The sequence below is a fragment of the Petaurus breviceps genome, unplaced genomic scaffold (genome assembly GCF_028583685.1).
Source record: "Petaurus breviceps papuanus isolate PSGF00001 unplaced genomic scaffold, PetGlider_PUasm1.0 188, whole genome shotgun sequence".
Lineage (NCBI taxonomy): Eukaryota > Metazoa > Chordata > Mammalia > Diprotodontia > Petauridae > Petaurus > Petaurus breviceps.
Window position 1 is genome coordinate 23,780,446 of NW_027185804.1, and position 15,151 is coordinate 23,795,596.

Below are 15,151 nucleotides of genomic sequence, written 5' to 3' on the forward strand. Positions count from 1 at the left end.
CTAGAGGCCCCCTCCACCTTTCAGTCTATGATCCTATGAGAGGGACTTGAAGAGCCAAGTGGGACCTGAGGTGCCTCTGAAAACCACCCAGACTGGAGCCCTCACAAGCCCTGCTAACAGTCCAGTGGATGAGAAGGTGCCCAGGCCTGGGCCATCTCCATGATTTCAAATAAGGACAAGGATGCTTTGCTGCCAGCACTGACTGGCTCTCCCCAACCTGGCATCTTCTGGACTGTCTGGCTACTTGGCCTTGGAGCCAAGAGTAACTTCCTAAGAGTTCCCTCACCACATGCTTTTCTTTACTTACTAGAGCCTTCTTCTCAACTCCTCATTGGGCTGAGGACCCAAGATTCAACATACCAGGTTTCCCTGGCTTCTTCCTGGGCTGCTCCAGGGGTGTGATGGGACTAGAAGAGGATTTATAATAGCTAACATTTAGAAAGCACTTACTATGTGCCAGACACTATGTTATGGTTTTATAGTTATTGTTATGTTATATTATATATAATTATAATATATAGTTATGTTATATTTATATATATTATACACACACATATATATGGAGAGAGAGAGAGAGCAGTGTTATAGTTTTATAGTAGTTAATAATAACAAAATGGCTGTTATTTATATAATGCCTCAATGTTTTGCAAAGCACTGAGCTGGGACGCAAACCCTGGAGGCCAACTTTCCACGACATCCCCCTTTCTCAAGGAGCAGCCCAGAAAATGCTGCCGTTGAATGGGGAGGAAGGGGGAGGGACTCTTGTCCCCTTTCCCCTTATCCCACCAATTAACCATCCAAAGCCTGATGGTCAGGGGTCCTCCAGGTTCCACGCCAGTCTTTTCAGCAAATAAAAAGCACTACCAGGGACACGGCATTTACAGCAGGCCTCATTTATCCTGATTGCTAGGGAGAAGTTGGCTTTTCCCCTCTTCTTCTCTTCCCCTCCCCCTCTCCATCTTGTCAAGTTTTCCCAGGTGGGGAGGGGCAAAGAACAAAGAGGAGCTTTCCAAGCTTCCTCTGCAGTTGGGCCCATCCAGACCGATACTTCTCAACCTGTCTGGCAGGCTCAGTGAGGTGCAGACATTCAGGGAGCTAATGAATGTCAAAGCCTTCATGGGCGAATTTAGGGACCAGCTGTTAGCAAAGTGCCAAGTATCATCGGCCTCATTCTGTTCTTTGTCTCTTGGAGTTCTTCTTTCGCCCAGGCGGATCTCCCTGTACCACCCCCTCCTCCTCTCTGGGACAGGACAGGGGGGTCACATGGATCCAGGCTTTGGGGGTGGGGGCAGAGAGAAGAGGGAAGGTCAGAGGCAATCCACCACATCAAAGAGCCTTCTCTGCTGCCTGTGATGAGTCAGGATGGCTATGGCATGATAGAAGAACATTTACTAGGTGTTTAGGATGTGCCAAGCATTGTGTTAAGTGCTGGAGACAGAAAAACACAAGCAAGAGAGTTCCTACTTTTGAGAAGCTTGCGTTCTAATCAGAGGATTCTGCACATAAAGCCAGGTTCCCGGGCAGATCAGTGCAGATGGAATGGCCAGGGAGGTATGGAGGGAGGGAAAACAGCAGGGTAGATGACAAGGCCCCAAGGGCCTTAGGGAATAACAAAGAGGGTAGAGGGTCCCTTACCAAGAGAACAGTGGGTCCAAGGGGTCTCTCTACAAGAGATACAGATACGGAAGTTGGCACTGAGCTGACAGTGGGCATACTCTGCCTGTAGGGAACCAGGCAAGGGGATAATGAAGGTTGGGTGGGAAGGGAAAGGCCTCAGCTGCAGCAGGTGGTACCAGTCTGTCTTCTGACTGACCACTGGACTAGTATCAGCTTAAACATGCCCAGGTGAGCTGTGGCATGGCAGGTGGCAGATACCAGGGATTCCACAAGAGACAAGTGGTCCAAGTGAAAGAATGATGGTGGTGGATCAAAACCATCGGGAAAGCCAATGGAAGCCAGACTCTCCCTCCCCACCCTCCTTCTTCCCCATGGATGCCACGGGTGTGGCAGCTGCACTAAATAAGAAGGAATTATGTTTGATTCTGGCCCAGATCAAAGTGACCCAAAGAATGCCAGTGCCTAGGCCATGGCAACATTCATGGATCAGGACTGTCCACATGCATGTGCAGGGGCCAGGCGGGGCAATGTAGTGGAAAGCTGCTTGGGACTGCAGTGACAAGACCTAGACAAGCTTCTAGGCTGGGACGCCACTCGCTGTGTGGTTTGGGGAAAGTCAATCTACTCAATCTGTTTCCATATCTACACAATGTAATAATAATAGCAAATGTTTGTTGTATTAATAATCCATCCTTAATACAATTAATGTAACTATTAATAACAGATATTTAGACAGCACCTTAAGGTTTTCAAAGTGCTTTCCATAATGGATCTCATTTGATTCTCACAACAACTTTGTGAGACATTTTTGATTGACTCTATGATTTCATGGAGATAGGAGTGAGGAACTGCCTTTCCTAATACAAATCAACACCTTTTCTGAAACATATTGTTTTACAGTATTGATTGGAGGGCACTGAGAGGTTAAATAACTTGCCCAGGGTCACTGGTATTTGTCTGAGGTGAAATTTGAACCCAGATTATCCCGACTCCGAAGTCAATTCTCTATCTGCTAAGTCATACTGCCTCGATGAGACAAGAAAGTACAGATGAGGAAACTGAGGCTGAGCAGGTTAAATGGTTTGCCCAGGTCACAGGGGCAGTAGAAATCAGAAGCTGGATTGAATCTATGTAATTTAGTCAATAAATGTTAGTTAAATGAGTATGTGCCAGGCATTGTGCTAAGGGTTGGGGATACAAAAAGGCAAAAGCCAGTCCCTGCCTCAAGGAGCCCACATGCAATTGGGAAAACAACAAGCAAATAGCTGTGTACAAGCACATACGTGCAGCTGCCCACTGGGACTGTTTACCTCTCACGCACCATCTAAACGTGAGGGTTGGGTAACATCATTCGTTTTCAAAAATGAAGGACAAACAACCTAAATGGGAGTAATCGTATCCTTACCAGACAGGGCCTGTGGCGCCACTGGTGGGCAAATATTTGTTGTTGACAAAGGCTGAGATGGAAAGAAATTCCTTGCTTGAATCCTATCACTGGAGACTCCAAAACCTGCTGGGCCCTATTCCTCCCATTCTTTATCATAGTCGGGGCCATCTGAGCTGGGAGATAGGATTTTTGCTCCAGACTTGCCATTAGTTTCTAGTATATGACCTTGAATGAATCACTTTCTTTCTCTTCTTAGGGAAGGAGTGGGGTGGGGGGAGTAGAAGGATGGGGTGGAGGGGAGGGTGAAGAGAGAGGAAGAGAGAGAGAAAGAGAGAAAAAGGGAGAGAGAGACAGAGAGACAGAGAGAGGAAGAAGAAGGAAGAGGAGGAGGAGAAAAAAGGAGAGGAGAGAAGAGGAGAAAGAAAAAGAGAAAGAGGAGAGAGAAAGAAGAGAAAGGAGAGAAAGAAGGAAGAGAAAGGAGAGAAAGAAGGAAGAGAAAGGAGAGAGAAGAGAAAGAGAGGAGAGATAGAAGGAGAGGAGGAGAGAAGGAGGGGAAGAAGAGGAGAGGAAAATCAAGCACTGAAGAAACCATAAAGCTCAGTTATTCACAGCGGCCAGGAATCCATCACAAGCTTATAGACCAGCAGCCCAGCTTGATGGAGAGGGTAATGGGAAGGTCCCGCCTCAACACTGCTTGGTTGATTTCTTCTCTGTGCCTTGAGCACATACACATCCACTACTTAGCCAGTCCTCAGCTGCCCTAATAATATTGGGGTGAATTCATATAGAGATAGGAGAGGCAATTTGCACATAGACATTTCTGAGTTAAGTGGGAAAAGAATGAGTGAGAGCTATGTTGGGACTCTTGGAGTCTCATTGCCCCTCAAATCCCCAGTCTTGGCTTTGCTGCTGGAATGGTGATGATTCAGTGGGAAATATTCCTTAGGCCAGGGGGAAGTAAAGGAGGAGGAAGAAGAGGAAGAGAAAAAGAAGACCATCCTCTGTCTCTGTGCTCCCCCCCGCCCCCCCCACCCAATCATGCCCATCAGGAAATGTGAAACTCACTCAGTTCAGAGATACTCCCAACGCAGGTGGCCAACAAGGACTGCTCTAACGTCCGGAGCTCCAGCTGGGCGTAGGCATCAGCTCGCTCATCATTGCCCAGAGAGCCATCATTGTAAGGGCTGAAGTACGCAGGAAGGGAGAGGACACCTAGGGAGGAAACGAAGTGGGATGGTTACAAACCGAGAGGAGCAGAAAAGGGACAAGGAGCCAAGGCACAGGATCTCAACGCTCAGTGAGACCTCCAAAGGCAGCAAGAGGAGCACATGCCTCGATAAATCTCCTCTATGATGTACCCACAGTCATCCAGCCTCTGTGTAGTGAGAAGAAACTCCCTCCTTCCCAAGGCTGCCGGGTCCATGGGGGGATGGTGCTAACTGCTGGCTCATGCTCCCTTTAAAGAGGCTTCTTTTCAATTTCCAACCATTGTTCCTAATTCTGCCCAAAGGTGATGAGCAGAGTGTCTAATGCCTCTTTAAATATCTGAAGACAACTATCATGCCTGCCCCAAGTCTTCTTATCATCCATCCATCCATCCATCCATCCATCCATCCATCCATCCATCCATCCATCCATCCACCCATTCATTCATTTAACAAGCATTTATTAAGTGCTCACTCTGGGCCAGGCACTGTGCTTAGCACTGGTGATACACAGGCAAAACCATGGTCCCTATATTCGAGGAGTTTTTGGTCTAAATGGGAAGGGGGCTGTTCAGAACTGGACGCAACCCTTCAGGAGTGACCTGACTAGGGTAGAATACTGATGGGCTATTGCCTGCATACACACTATTTTCCATACCTGCCATCCTATTTCCTATCTGTGCCTTTCCTGCTTACTGTCATCTTCTTTCTATTATAATTTATTTATTTTTTGAGGCAATTGGGGTTAAATGACTTGCCGAGGGTCATACAGCTAGTAAGTGTCTGAGGCTGGATTTGAACTAAGATCCTCTTGTCTCCAGGGCCAGTGCTCTATCTACTGCTCCACCTAGCCACCTCTCCTTTCAAGACTCAACTCAATGGTCACTTTCCACAAGATGCCTTTCCTGATACCTCCAGTTATTCACACTATGTTTTATTTTCTTGTCTTTTTACATGCTGCTTCCTCCGAGTAGAATGTAAGTTCTCTGAAGCATTGTGTCTAACGTAAATTCTTGCCGCTTGGTTATTTGCCTATTATATCTGAAAGGCCTAGCATAGCCCCTAGCACATAGTAGGTGCTTAATAAAGGTTTCCTGAAGTAAATAAGGTCATAAACTATGGGACTGACACATTTAACCAATGCTGGTAATTTTAATATATTTTCATATGGGCCTGTTGTCTCCCCATGAGACTACACTATAAACTCATTGCAAGTAGAGATAATTTCATTCTTTCTATTTGTATTCTCAGCAGCTGGCAGAGTGGAGGATCAGTAAATATTGGTTGATTGACTGATCTTTATAGAGCAATGAGTCAAAGGGAACAACACCCCCTCTTTGGGACCATGCAATGACCTTACAGCCCTTCTGAGTAGAAGCAGATCCTAGCTTCCACCTCACAAACCCCAAAGGGTGATTTCCCTTCATTTCTGCAGAATTCCCTCAACCTTCTGCTCTCCTCTCCATGCCAGGAAGGGAGAAGATCAACGCTACAAAAGGTCTTTGAAAAAGGTCACTGGGCATTTCTGATTTTTATTTGGATGGCCCAGAGGTGTACATACATATTGCTGCCTGAGAGTCACAAGTCACCTTGCTAAGGGAGGAAAATGTAAGCTGAGCTTGGATTAAGGTGACAAGCGGATGCTTAAGAGTTTTGACCACATAGAAATCGTGAATCAAGCCTTCTAAACTTTCGGTGCCTTCCCCTTCTGCACAATCCATGCCTCCACCTCTCTGACCCAAGGTACTGGAAGCTACATCATTTAAAAAAATTCACTACGATTAATGTTTAAAATCGAAACCACTTTTTGAGAGAGCAGGAGATTTCTTGGAATATTGCCAAGATGGGTTTGGAAATCTCAGGACTGGGACAAAACCCCAGGGATTACTGAGTACCACCGATGACATCCAGAATTCTCTTGAACCACTAGAGAATCCATGCATCTGAGTAACACATTCTAAACATTTTAATGGATTGTTGCTATGATAAATACCCAAGCCTCCTTGTCTAGTCTCATATCCTGACTCTCTGGGAACCTTGAGGTCCTCCCCTAGCTCTTCTGAAATAACCACATCTTTATCCTCCCGATATCTCCCACCAAGGAGCCGCCTTCCTGCACAACCCATAGCAGAACTTTTGTTTCCTCAGCTTTGAGGGGTTAGTGAAAGCAAAGCACAGCCTCAGTCCTGTCTTGCTTTTGGCTCAGATTTCCCTGCTTTGCTCCGCGTCAGCTCTGCCATTGCACCCAATCCTGTCTTGGTTGGACCAGGGACTGAGTACGATGCTATACCTCTCCAGCACCCCTTGCCTGAAACAGATCCATTCACATCCTGCTTGGACTTGGCCAAGAATTACATCAGGCACTTCCTAGAAGTCTCTTTCATTCAGAAAAGGACTAGCTAGCTCTGGTCCCCCAGGGGCTTTGAGCTCTGTAGCGCTGTTCCCTAAAAGGGAAACTCTAGCAGCCAGCTGTGTAACCAGAATAATTAGGAAGTGGAAAATTAAAAGAAAACAAAACAAAACAAAAAAACCAACAACAATAACAACAACAAAAAAAAAAACAAATCCCAAAGCTGGTTAGCTCCTCAACTTGAGAACTCAAACTCACAGTTGGTCCAGACTAGAAGCAATCCCTACACATCTCTAAGCTGTTCTGTGAAGACCCTGTCGCCATCTCTTTTTTGTGTAATCCTAAACAACAACACTGGTGAAATGTGGATGAAATTTACAACCCTTAGGGCAGGGGAATGGGGAATTCAGCTGATTTGTCCAAGGATTCACATAAAGCAAGGGAATTCTGGTAGATTCTAGAAACAAAAACTGAGAATCTATGCTCATAATTCTTCCCCTTTCGCCAATCACTACCCTTTCCCCCAAAGGGCTCTCACTTCATACTGTCAGGAAAACAATGGTTATGGCATAAATCAACATTTGACCCAAGTCTCAATTTCTTCTGTAAAGTGAAGACAATGTCTGCAGCACCTCCATTCCAGGGTTCTTTATCGATTTAACTAAGATCTGTAAAATATTTGCTATGGCAATTACTAATTGACCCAAGCCTCCTCCGGCCCCTGGTGTCAGATGATTATGAAAGGGTATTGGGAAGCTGTTCTTCAGGGAAGCCCCCTTCATTTTTCTCTCCATTTCTTCTTCTTCTTGTTGAATGTAACATTAGTCCTTGTCCTCCTTGGTCCTCAGTGGTGGTCGGCAAAGAGCTGCCCATGCATGGTCCCTTGAATATCATCTCAGCATCCCCAACTAAAATTTGTCCAGGTAGGGCTCAGAGAAAAGGCCACCTGCAGAAATGGACCTTCTACAACAAACCAGATAAATTACCTTAGACATTTTGTCAATCTTTTTTTTTTTTTTTAAGCAATCTGGGTTAAGTAACTTGCTCAAGGTTACACAGCCATTTATTTCTGTGTGTGGTGCTGAGTGTCTGAGCCCAGATTTGATCCCAGGTCATCCCAACACTGGAGCCAGTGCTCTTTCTCAGTGAGCCACCTGGCCGTCCCTAAGCAATTGGGGTTAAGTAACTTGCTCAAGGTTACACGGCCAGGTGTTTCTGGGAGGGTGCTAAGTGTCTGAGCCCGGGATTCGATCTCCAGGTCAATCCTGACACTGGAGCCGGTGCTCTTACTCACTGTGCTACCTGGCCGCCCCATTTTGTCAATCTTAATATCTCACATTATTCCAGTAGCAATGGAAGGGAAAACATGATCATGTTCCTTTCTCACATTATTTATTAAAAATGGGAATGATGACAGCTATGGTATCCACCTCATATGGTTATTGTGAGGCATTTTGCCATAAATTGAGGTTTAATTATTTTATTTATGTTATTAATATTTCCATGTTGCCTTTTGTATACAGGTTATTATTGGTCTTGGGACCACAGATCTTGAACAGGAAGGAACCTCTTAGGTTATCCAGGCTAAACCCTTCATTTTACAGATGGGGAAACTGAGCCAAGTGACTTGCCCAAGGCCACAAAGGTATTAAGAGTGATATTCTATAGACTGCTTATACCTGCCATAAAAATCAAGAAAAAATGTATGCACCTAAATAAATTTAGCTATTGTTGTTAGTATTATTATGAACATAGTTACTACAGTTAATTATTATTATTTCATTCTTTGCCTTTGTATCTCCAGCACCTAGAACAGTGCCTGTCACAGAAAAGATTTCTAATAAACACTTAGGGACAGATTGACTAGTGGCTGATAGGGGGAATAAGCCTGAGATGGAAGGTGAGAGGTAATGAATCTTTTTGTTGCTTGGTCATGTCCAAATCTTTGTGACCCCATTTGGGGTTTTCTTGGCAGAGATATTGAAGTGGCTTGCCATTACCTTCTCTAGTTCATTTGACAAATGAGGAAACTGAGGCAAACAGGGTAAAGTGACTTGCCCAGGGTCATACAGCTAGGATGTGTCTGAAGTCTGATTTGAACTCAGGTTCTCTTGACTCCAGGGCTGGTGCTTTATCCAATGTTCCACCTGGCTGCCCTTAATATAAAAGCTACTTTTTGCTTAAATTCCCTCCAGTTGGTCAAAGGCAACATAGGTAGTTCATCTTACCCGGTGTCTCTAAAGTTATAGCTGGGCACACAGGCAATTACTCTTATTTCCTTTTAGAAGAAATTTGGCTAGGATTCCTTTCCCCCACCTGTTTTCTTAGGAGCAGGATTCTGGGGTAGGATAGGGCCATAAGCTTCTGGAAATAAAATTATACTGCCCCACTAAATGGTTTCCAAATAGTTCATGTAATCTAATCCCTTTTATTTTTTCTTTTAAAAATAGGGTGCAAATGTTTCCATTCTCAGAACTGGGGCTTTATAGTAGGTCCTTTCCCTCCCTCCCTCCCTCCCTTCCTTCCTTCCTTCCTTCCTATAAGGAAACCTAAACATACACTCCTTTTACATTGCTCATACACTGAAGGGTGACTTTTTCCTATGAAACCCAGGTAAGAGTTTAAGGATATCAAAGATTTAGAAGAAATTCTATTGGTTTAAATCTCTCCTGCCAATCTAAGCCCAAAGGAGATTTCTTTTTGAGGCGGGTAAGAAAAGAGAGAAAAGAAAAACAGAGAAGTCTGGCAAAAATATGCCTGTGTACGAGTTAAGTGATGAAAGCTAAAGTGAGGTACAATGGAAAGGGTACTGGGTTTTGAGTCAAAGGAGCTGGATTCAAATTCAGCCTCTGACATGCACTAGCTGTGTGACCCTGGACAAGTCACTTAACATATCTATAGTCTCAGGTAGCTCCCTAGGGCTTTTCTACTAAGTCATAAACTGGTTGCCATATGTGTTGATGGAGTAAATTTCCATACTTTCCAGCTCCTTTGTGAATTCTTTTGTTCCCACTTAATAGTATTTTATTTTTTTTCCAATTACATGTGAAGATAGATTTCAACATTCATTTTTATAAGATTTTGAGTTCCACATTTTTTTTCTCCCTCACCTCCCAAAGACAAGCAATCTGATATAGGCCAAACATGTACAATCATATTAAACACATTTCCACGTTAGTTATGTTGTGAAAGATCAGAACAAAAGGGTTTTAAAAACCTCAAGAAAGAAAAAAGAGAGAAAATAGTCTGCTTCAATCTGCATTCAGACTCCATAGTTCTTTCTAGGGAGGTGGATAGCATTTTCTATCGTGAGTCTTTTGGAATCGTCTTGAATCCTTGCATTGCTGAGAAGAGCTAAGTCTTTCATAGTTAATCACTGCACAATGTTGCTGTTACTATGTGCAATGTTCTCCTGGTTCTGCTCACTTCACTCAGCATCAGTTCACATAAGTCTTCCCAGATTTTTCTGAAATCTGCTTGCTCATCATTTCTCAAAGTGAAATATTATTACAATTATTCACATACTACAACTTGTTCAGTGATTCCCCTAATTGATGGGCATTCCCCCAATTTCCGATTCTTGGTCACCACAAAAACTCAGTACATTTTTGTAAGATAATCACAGGACTAAAGATCTAGAGTTGGAAGGCTATCTAATCCAACACCTTTTTACAGGTGAGGAAACTGAGGTTCAGCAAAGGTCATGCAGGTAATGAACATCTGAGGTGGAACTGCAAGCAATAAAAACCCATCAACTTTCTGTTTGTGCAACAGGCTTCAGCTGAGGTCTATGTCAGAATGTCTACAATGGGGGTCCCAAAGTAATTCAATCACAGAGTGCCGGAAGTGATCACCATTACACAGTAAAGCAATAATTAGCATTTATCACTACAGGAATCTGCCACAGAAGGAGAAAGGAGATCAAAGGCAGAGGAGGGCCAAAGGCACATTGTTTGAAGACCAGAATCTCAGATTTCTTGTTGGAGAGAAAGGAAATAGCGTTAATATTGTATCCAAGTTGCATTTCCCTTCCCAAGCCTGTAAACTCCCTTCTTCCTGCTGGATTTGGGGGGAAGAAGGGGAGGCTGATGCTGGGTCCCCTTTTACTACAAGGCTGCCACTGTCCCCCCCAGCTTGTGCTAAAAGCCACAGCATTCAATTTGTCCACAGGGACTCCCAAACAAGAAGGTGAACCCTGAGATAAGGCCAGGCTCTCTGGAATGATAAATAGCTGAGAGCCTGTGGAAAGGAGACTGGATATGAAATCAGAAGTTCAAGTTTTGCCTTTGTGACTTGGGGCAAGTCACCTTATTTATTTATCCATCTGTGTGTGTGTGTATACACACACAGAATCTGTGCCTCAGTTTCCTTATATGTAAAATGAGGGAACTGGGGAACTGGACCGGATGACTTCCAGGATCCTTTCCAGTTCTAAATCTATGATCCATTATTTACGACTGAAGGAAGTTGGTCTTAGAATTCTCCTAGGAAACTGTGCTTTCCTGCTAACACAAGTCACACTTTTTGATGGAGGGAGAAGTTGCATTTTTGCAAGATGTTTAATTTAAAGCAAATACCACTTTTACTGCTCGCCTAGCAGACAGCTGTTGGGAATCAGGAAGAGCCAAGGTGGCAGCGGTCATATGTTGTTGGTTAAACTTGCCTCCTCCCCTCTTTCTAAACTGAAAACTAATAAAATGGAGTCTGTTCTCAGTCATTACCCCTCTGGGCAATACTAAAATAAAGCCAGGGTAACCAAACCAGATCAATTTCAGGAAATTAAATCTAAAGGTGAACTTTGGAAAGCAGGAGGAACAGTCTCAACATTGGGCTGTGTGGTTGGGTAGGCAAGGGCTTGGACCCATTCACCCTTTCTCTTTGAAAAAGATCCCTTGTTATTTAGAATTTGTTAAGAGGTCCTAGGTGGCCTCTGCTCCAAGATACACCATCAGAGAAAGGCCTGGAGCATGGTGACTTTAGAAAGGACACCAATTGGTATAGCAGAAAAAGGTCCTGGATTTGGAGGGAGAGGAGTGGCATTTACTATCTGTATGACCTTGGCTTAGTTTCTTTACCTCAACAGCCACTGATTTTCTCATCTGTAAAACAAAGAGGTTGGTCTAGTGAGGGGTTCTTTGCCTGGGGGCCTTATCTATGGACAGATTTTGAGGGGGGGGGTCTGTGAACTTCAATTGGAAATCAAATTGCATCTTTATTTCAATGGAATTGTTCACTTGATAATAATCCTCTATCCATTTTACCTTATGCATATGAAATCACTGTTGTGATAAGGGGGCCATAGGCTCCACTAGACTGTCACTAGATTGGCTATGATTTCCAAAAAGTTAAGGAGCCTTGGATTAGATAGCCTCAAGGTAAAGCATACCTCCCTGCTCTGGGCAGAGAGAAGATTCTCTAAAGGCAGAAGGAGGCATATGTTGTTACACCTGGCCAGTTTGCCAATTTGTTTCTCTGAACTATATTATTGTTTCAGTGCTGGGGTGCAGGAGGAGGGGAAGGGAAGGGCATGAATTATTGGGGAGTGACAGTCTTGCAAAAAAAGAGAGAATATTAATAAAATATTTGAGAAAGAAAGAGAGAAGAAAGACAGAAGGAAAGAGAGAAAGGAAAGAAGGAAGAGACAAGGAGAGGAAGAAAAAGGGGGAATGAAGGAGGGAAGGAAAGAAAAAAGAAAGAGAGAAAGAAAAGAAGGAAGGCAGGAAGGATGAAAGAAGGAAGAAAAAAAGAAGGAAGGGACAACAAAAGGGAGAAAGAAAAAAGGAAGGAAGAGAGGAGGGAAGGAAGAAGAAAGGAAGGGAAGAAGAGATGTGAGGGAAACCGGAATCTCCCAATCCTTGTTGCTTTCTTTTTGATAGCCTGGATGGTACTGCAAGGTTTATGTGAAGATGAGAGACCAATGGAACCCACAACTCGAAGGATTTTAAAATCCTTCTGGCCCTCTGATGTTGGCCAGACAAGAATTAGATGAGGAAGCATAGGTTTTGAACAGGGATGGAGGAAAGTACCCACTCTCAGACCAGGTGAGGACTGAAGTGGCACAGGGTCAGAGTCTTTGCCAAGGCTTAAACCAGAATGACTGTAGAGTACAGAGAGTTGACAAAAGGGGCAGCCAGGGGCCAGGTCAAAGGTAGCAGAGTCTGAGCCTGGAGCAAACAAACTGGAACAAGAATGAGGGACCAACACCAAACCAGTGGGGTTAGAAATGCCAGTGCGGGGGCAGGGTTTTGCCAGAAGCTCAGAGCAGGCAATGCCTGGGAGATCAGTGGTGGACAGAGCGGCCTCCAAGGTCTCTTTGACTTCTTAAAGAGCCGTGATGCCAGATGCCAGAACCCGAGTACCTCCTGAAACACAGAAACATCAACACAATCTCCCCTGCCAACTAACCTTGCCTATCCCATGGGGACTTAACCATGGTCACTGATGAAAAAGCCGGGAGGGCGAAGCCTATTCATTATTCTGGCCATGACTGGCAGATAACTGCTTTCCTTTGGGAGTCCAGGGAGAAGAAATCTGACATTTTGCCTCAGTATTCCCTACCAGCAGAATAACTTTGCTGATGCTTTGGATCCTGCCCCTCACAGCAGTCATTTCTTATTAGCAACAATAAAAACAGTCAAAAAGATGTGGGGAGGTTCAAATCCCACCTGCCATATCTATGGGCTGAGTGACCCTGGGCAAGTCTCTTAATTTGTTTAGGTGGTTCGGTAGGTAGAGTGCTGAAACTGGAATCAGGAAGACTTGGGTTCAAATCCTGTCTCAGCCTGTGTTACCTTGGGGGCAAGTCATTTACCTTGGCCTTTTTTTTTTTTGCCTCGGTGTCCTCACATGTAAAATAACAGCACCTACCTCCCAGGGTTGTTTTGAGGATTCAATGAGATGGGGGGGGTTTCTTACCCTTTGGGGGTATTATGGACTCTTCTCGAAGTCTGGTGTAGCCTAGGGACCCCTTCTCAGAATCACATTTTAAAAACACATCACATAAAATACATAGGATTACCAAGGAAAACAATGATATTGAAATACACTTATTAAAATCATGCTTCACAGGTCCCAGGTAAAGAATCCTTATTCTAAGGCTCTAAGTTTTTGAGAAGGTGTTGACAAAGGTCTGGACCAAATAAATGAGAATGAGAATAATCATGCAATATTAACAACAATGATGATATGAATGGCAGCTCGAATTTTATAATACTTCCTAGATTGGAAAATGTTTTCCACAAAACCAGAGGAGGAAATCCCCTCTAAGGGTACAGGCTGGCACTTCCTTCACAACTTAGAGAGTTACTCAGAACACTGAGAAGGCAAGCAGTGGTGCTTGGGCTCACCCAGCTGGCATGTGCAGGAGGCAGGAGCTTACCATCAGATCTTTTCTTTTGGACTTTCCCATCTTTTGGAACTTTATGGTTCAGGGCATCACCATCCTCCCAGCACCTCACTCTCTCTCCACCCCCACTTCCCCATCCAAACTATTGCCAAAGCCTATTTATTTCACCTATTCACATCTCTTGACCATGCCCTCTTTGTCTGGAGGGCACCGTCACCCCACTGGTGCATGCCCTCACCATTTCACATCTTGATTATTATAACAGCTGATGGTGGCTCTGCCTGTCTCAACTCTGTCCCCACTCCAATCCATCCTTCATTAATTCAGCTGCCAACCATATCATAAACCTCCCCCCTCCCCAGTAAACGCTGGTGGCTCCCTATTGCCTCTAGGATCAAGCCCCAAATCCTCCATCTGGCATCCAGGACCCTTGTAATATGCCACAGGCTAGGCTGGTCCAAGAATTGTGCCACTGCAACCAAGGTGGTGGGTTTAATCTTTATTGGGGAATGAGGATGTCTCAGCGCCAACCCACTCCCACAAATGGAAAAGCAACTCAGAGGTTCTTTCTTAGAGAAGGCGCTTCAGAAGAGACTTCTTTGTCTATGAAAGAGGGCATCAGGTTGGGAAGGATGGTGTTTATTATAAGTCAACTAATTAAGAATCACTAAAATACAGGAGGACAGTGGCCAAGATTAGGCAAAACCCTATGGCTGAGGTCTTCCCTGACAGCCAACAGCTCACTATCGACTCTGAAAAGGCTTAAGATGCTATGGTGATGACATTGAAATAAGGGAATGACTGGCTGCTTTCCAAGTAGATAGTGCAATGGAGATTTTCCTTTAAAAGCCAAAGGGAGAGTCAACATGCTGACTTTATTTTCTCCTTTTTGCTGATGCAGAGATGCAGTCTTGGCTGGGTGCCTCATCTAGGAGCCAGCCCTTCGGAATCCAAGGTCCTTCTCATATCACCCCAGTGTGGTAGTGATTCAAGGCTGATTCAGGTGAACAGTCATAGGTGGGACTTCCGGCATCATCGTGCTATCTGATACAAGCAATGATATCACTCAGCCTCCCTGAGGCCGTGGGAGCGAGAGAAGCATACCCCGTGAGACTGTTCATTCTGAATGCACTCTTCATGCCAGGAGGGATGGAGCCAAAGTTTCCCTCCTGGTCTGGGCATGGGTTCTGAGAAAGGGAAGGTCACATGGATTCTCCTCTCCCCCCCAGGCCCAGGGGCTGCCAATA

General features: G+C 44.6%; 1 protein-coding gene across 1 annotated transcript in view; it reads right to left on the bottom strand.

Annotated features, from left to right (window-relative positions):
- The window catches only part of ABTB2 (ankyrin repeat and BTB domain containing 2), a 193,707-nt gene that overhangs the window by 49,917 nt on the left and 128,639 nt on the right, over window positions 1–15,151 (bottom strand). Inside the window, exon 2 of the mRNA XM_069091396.1 lies at window positions 4,070–4,216. Within this exon, the coding sequence (XP_068947497.1) occupies window positions 4,070–4,216 (147 nt within the window). The remainder of the gene's footprint in view (window positions 1–4,069; window positions 4,217–15,151) is intronic.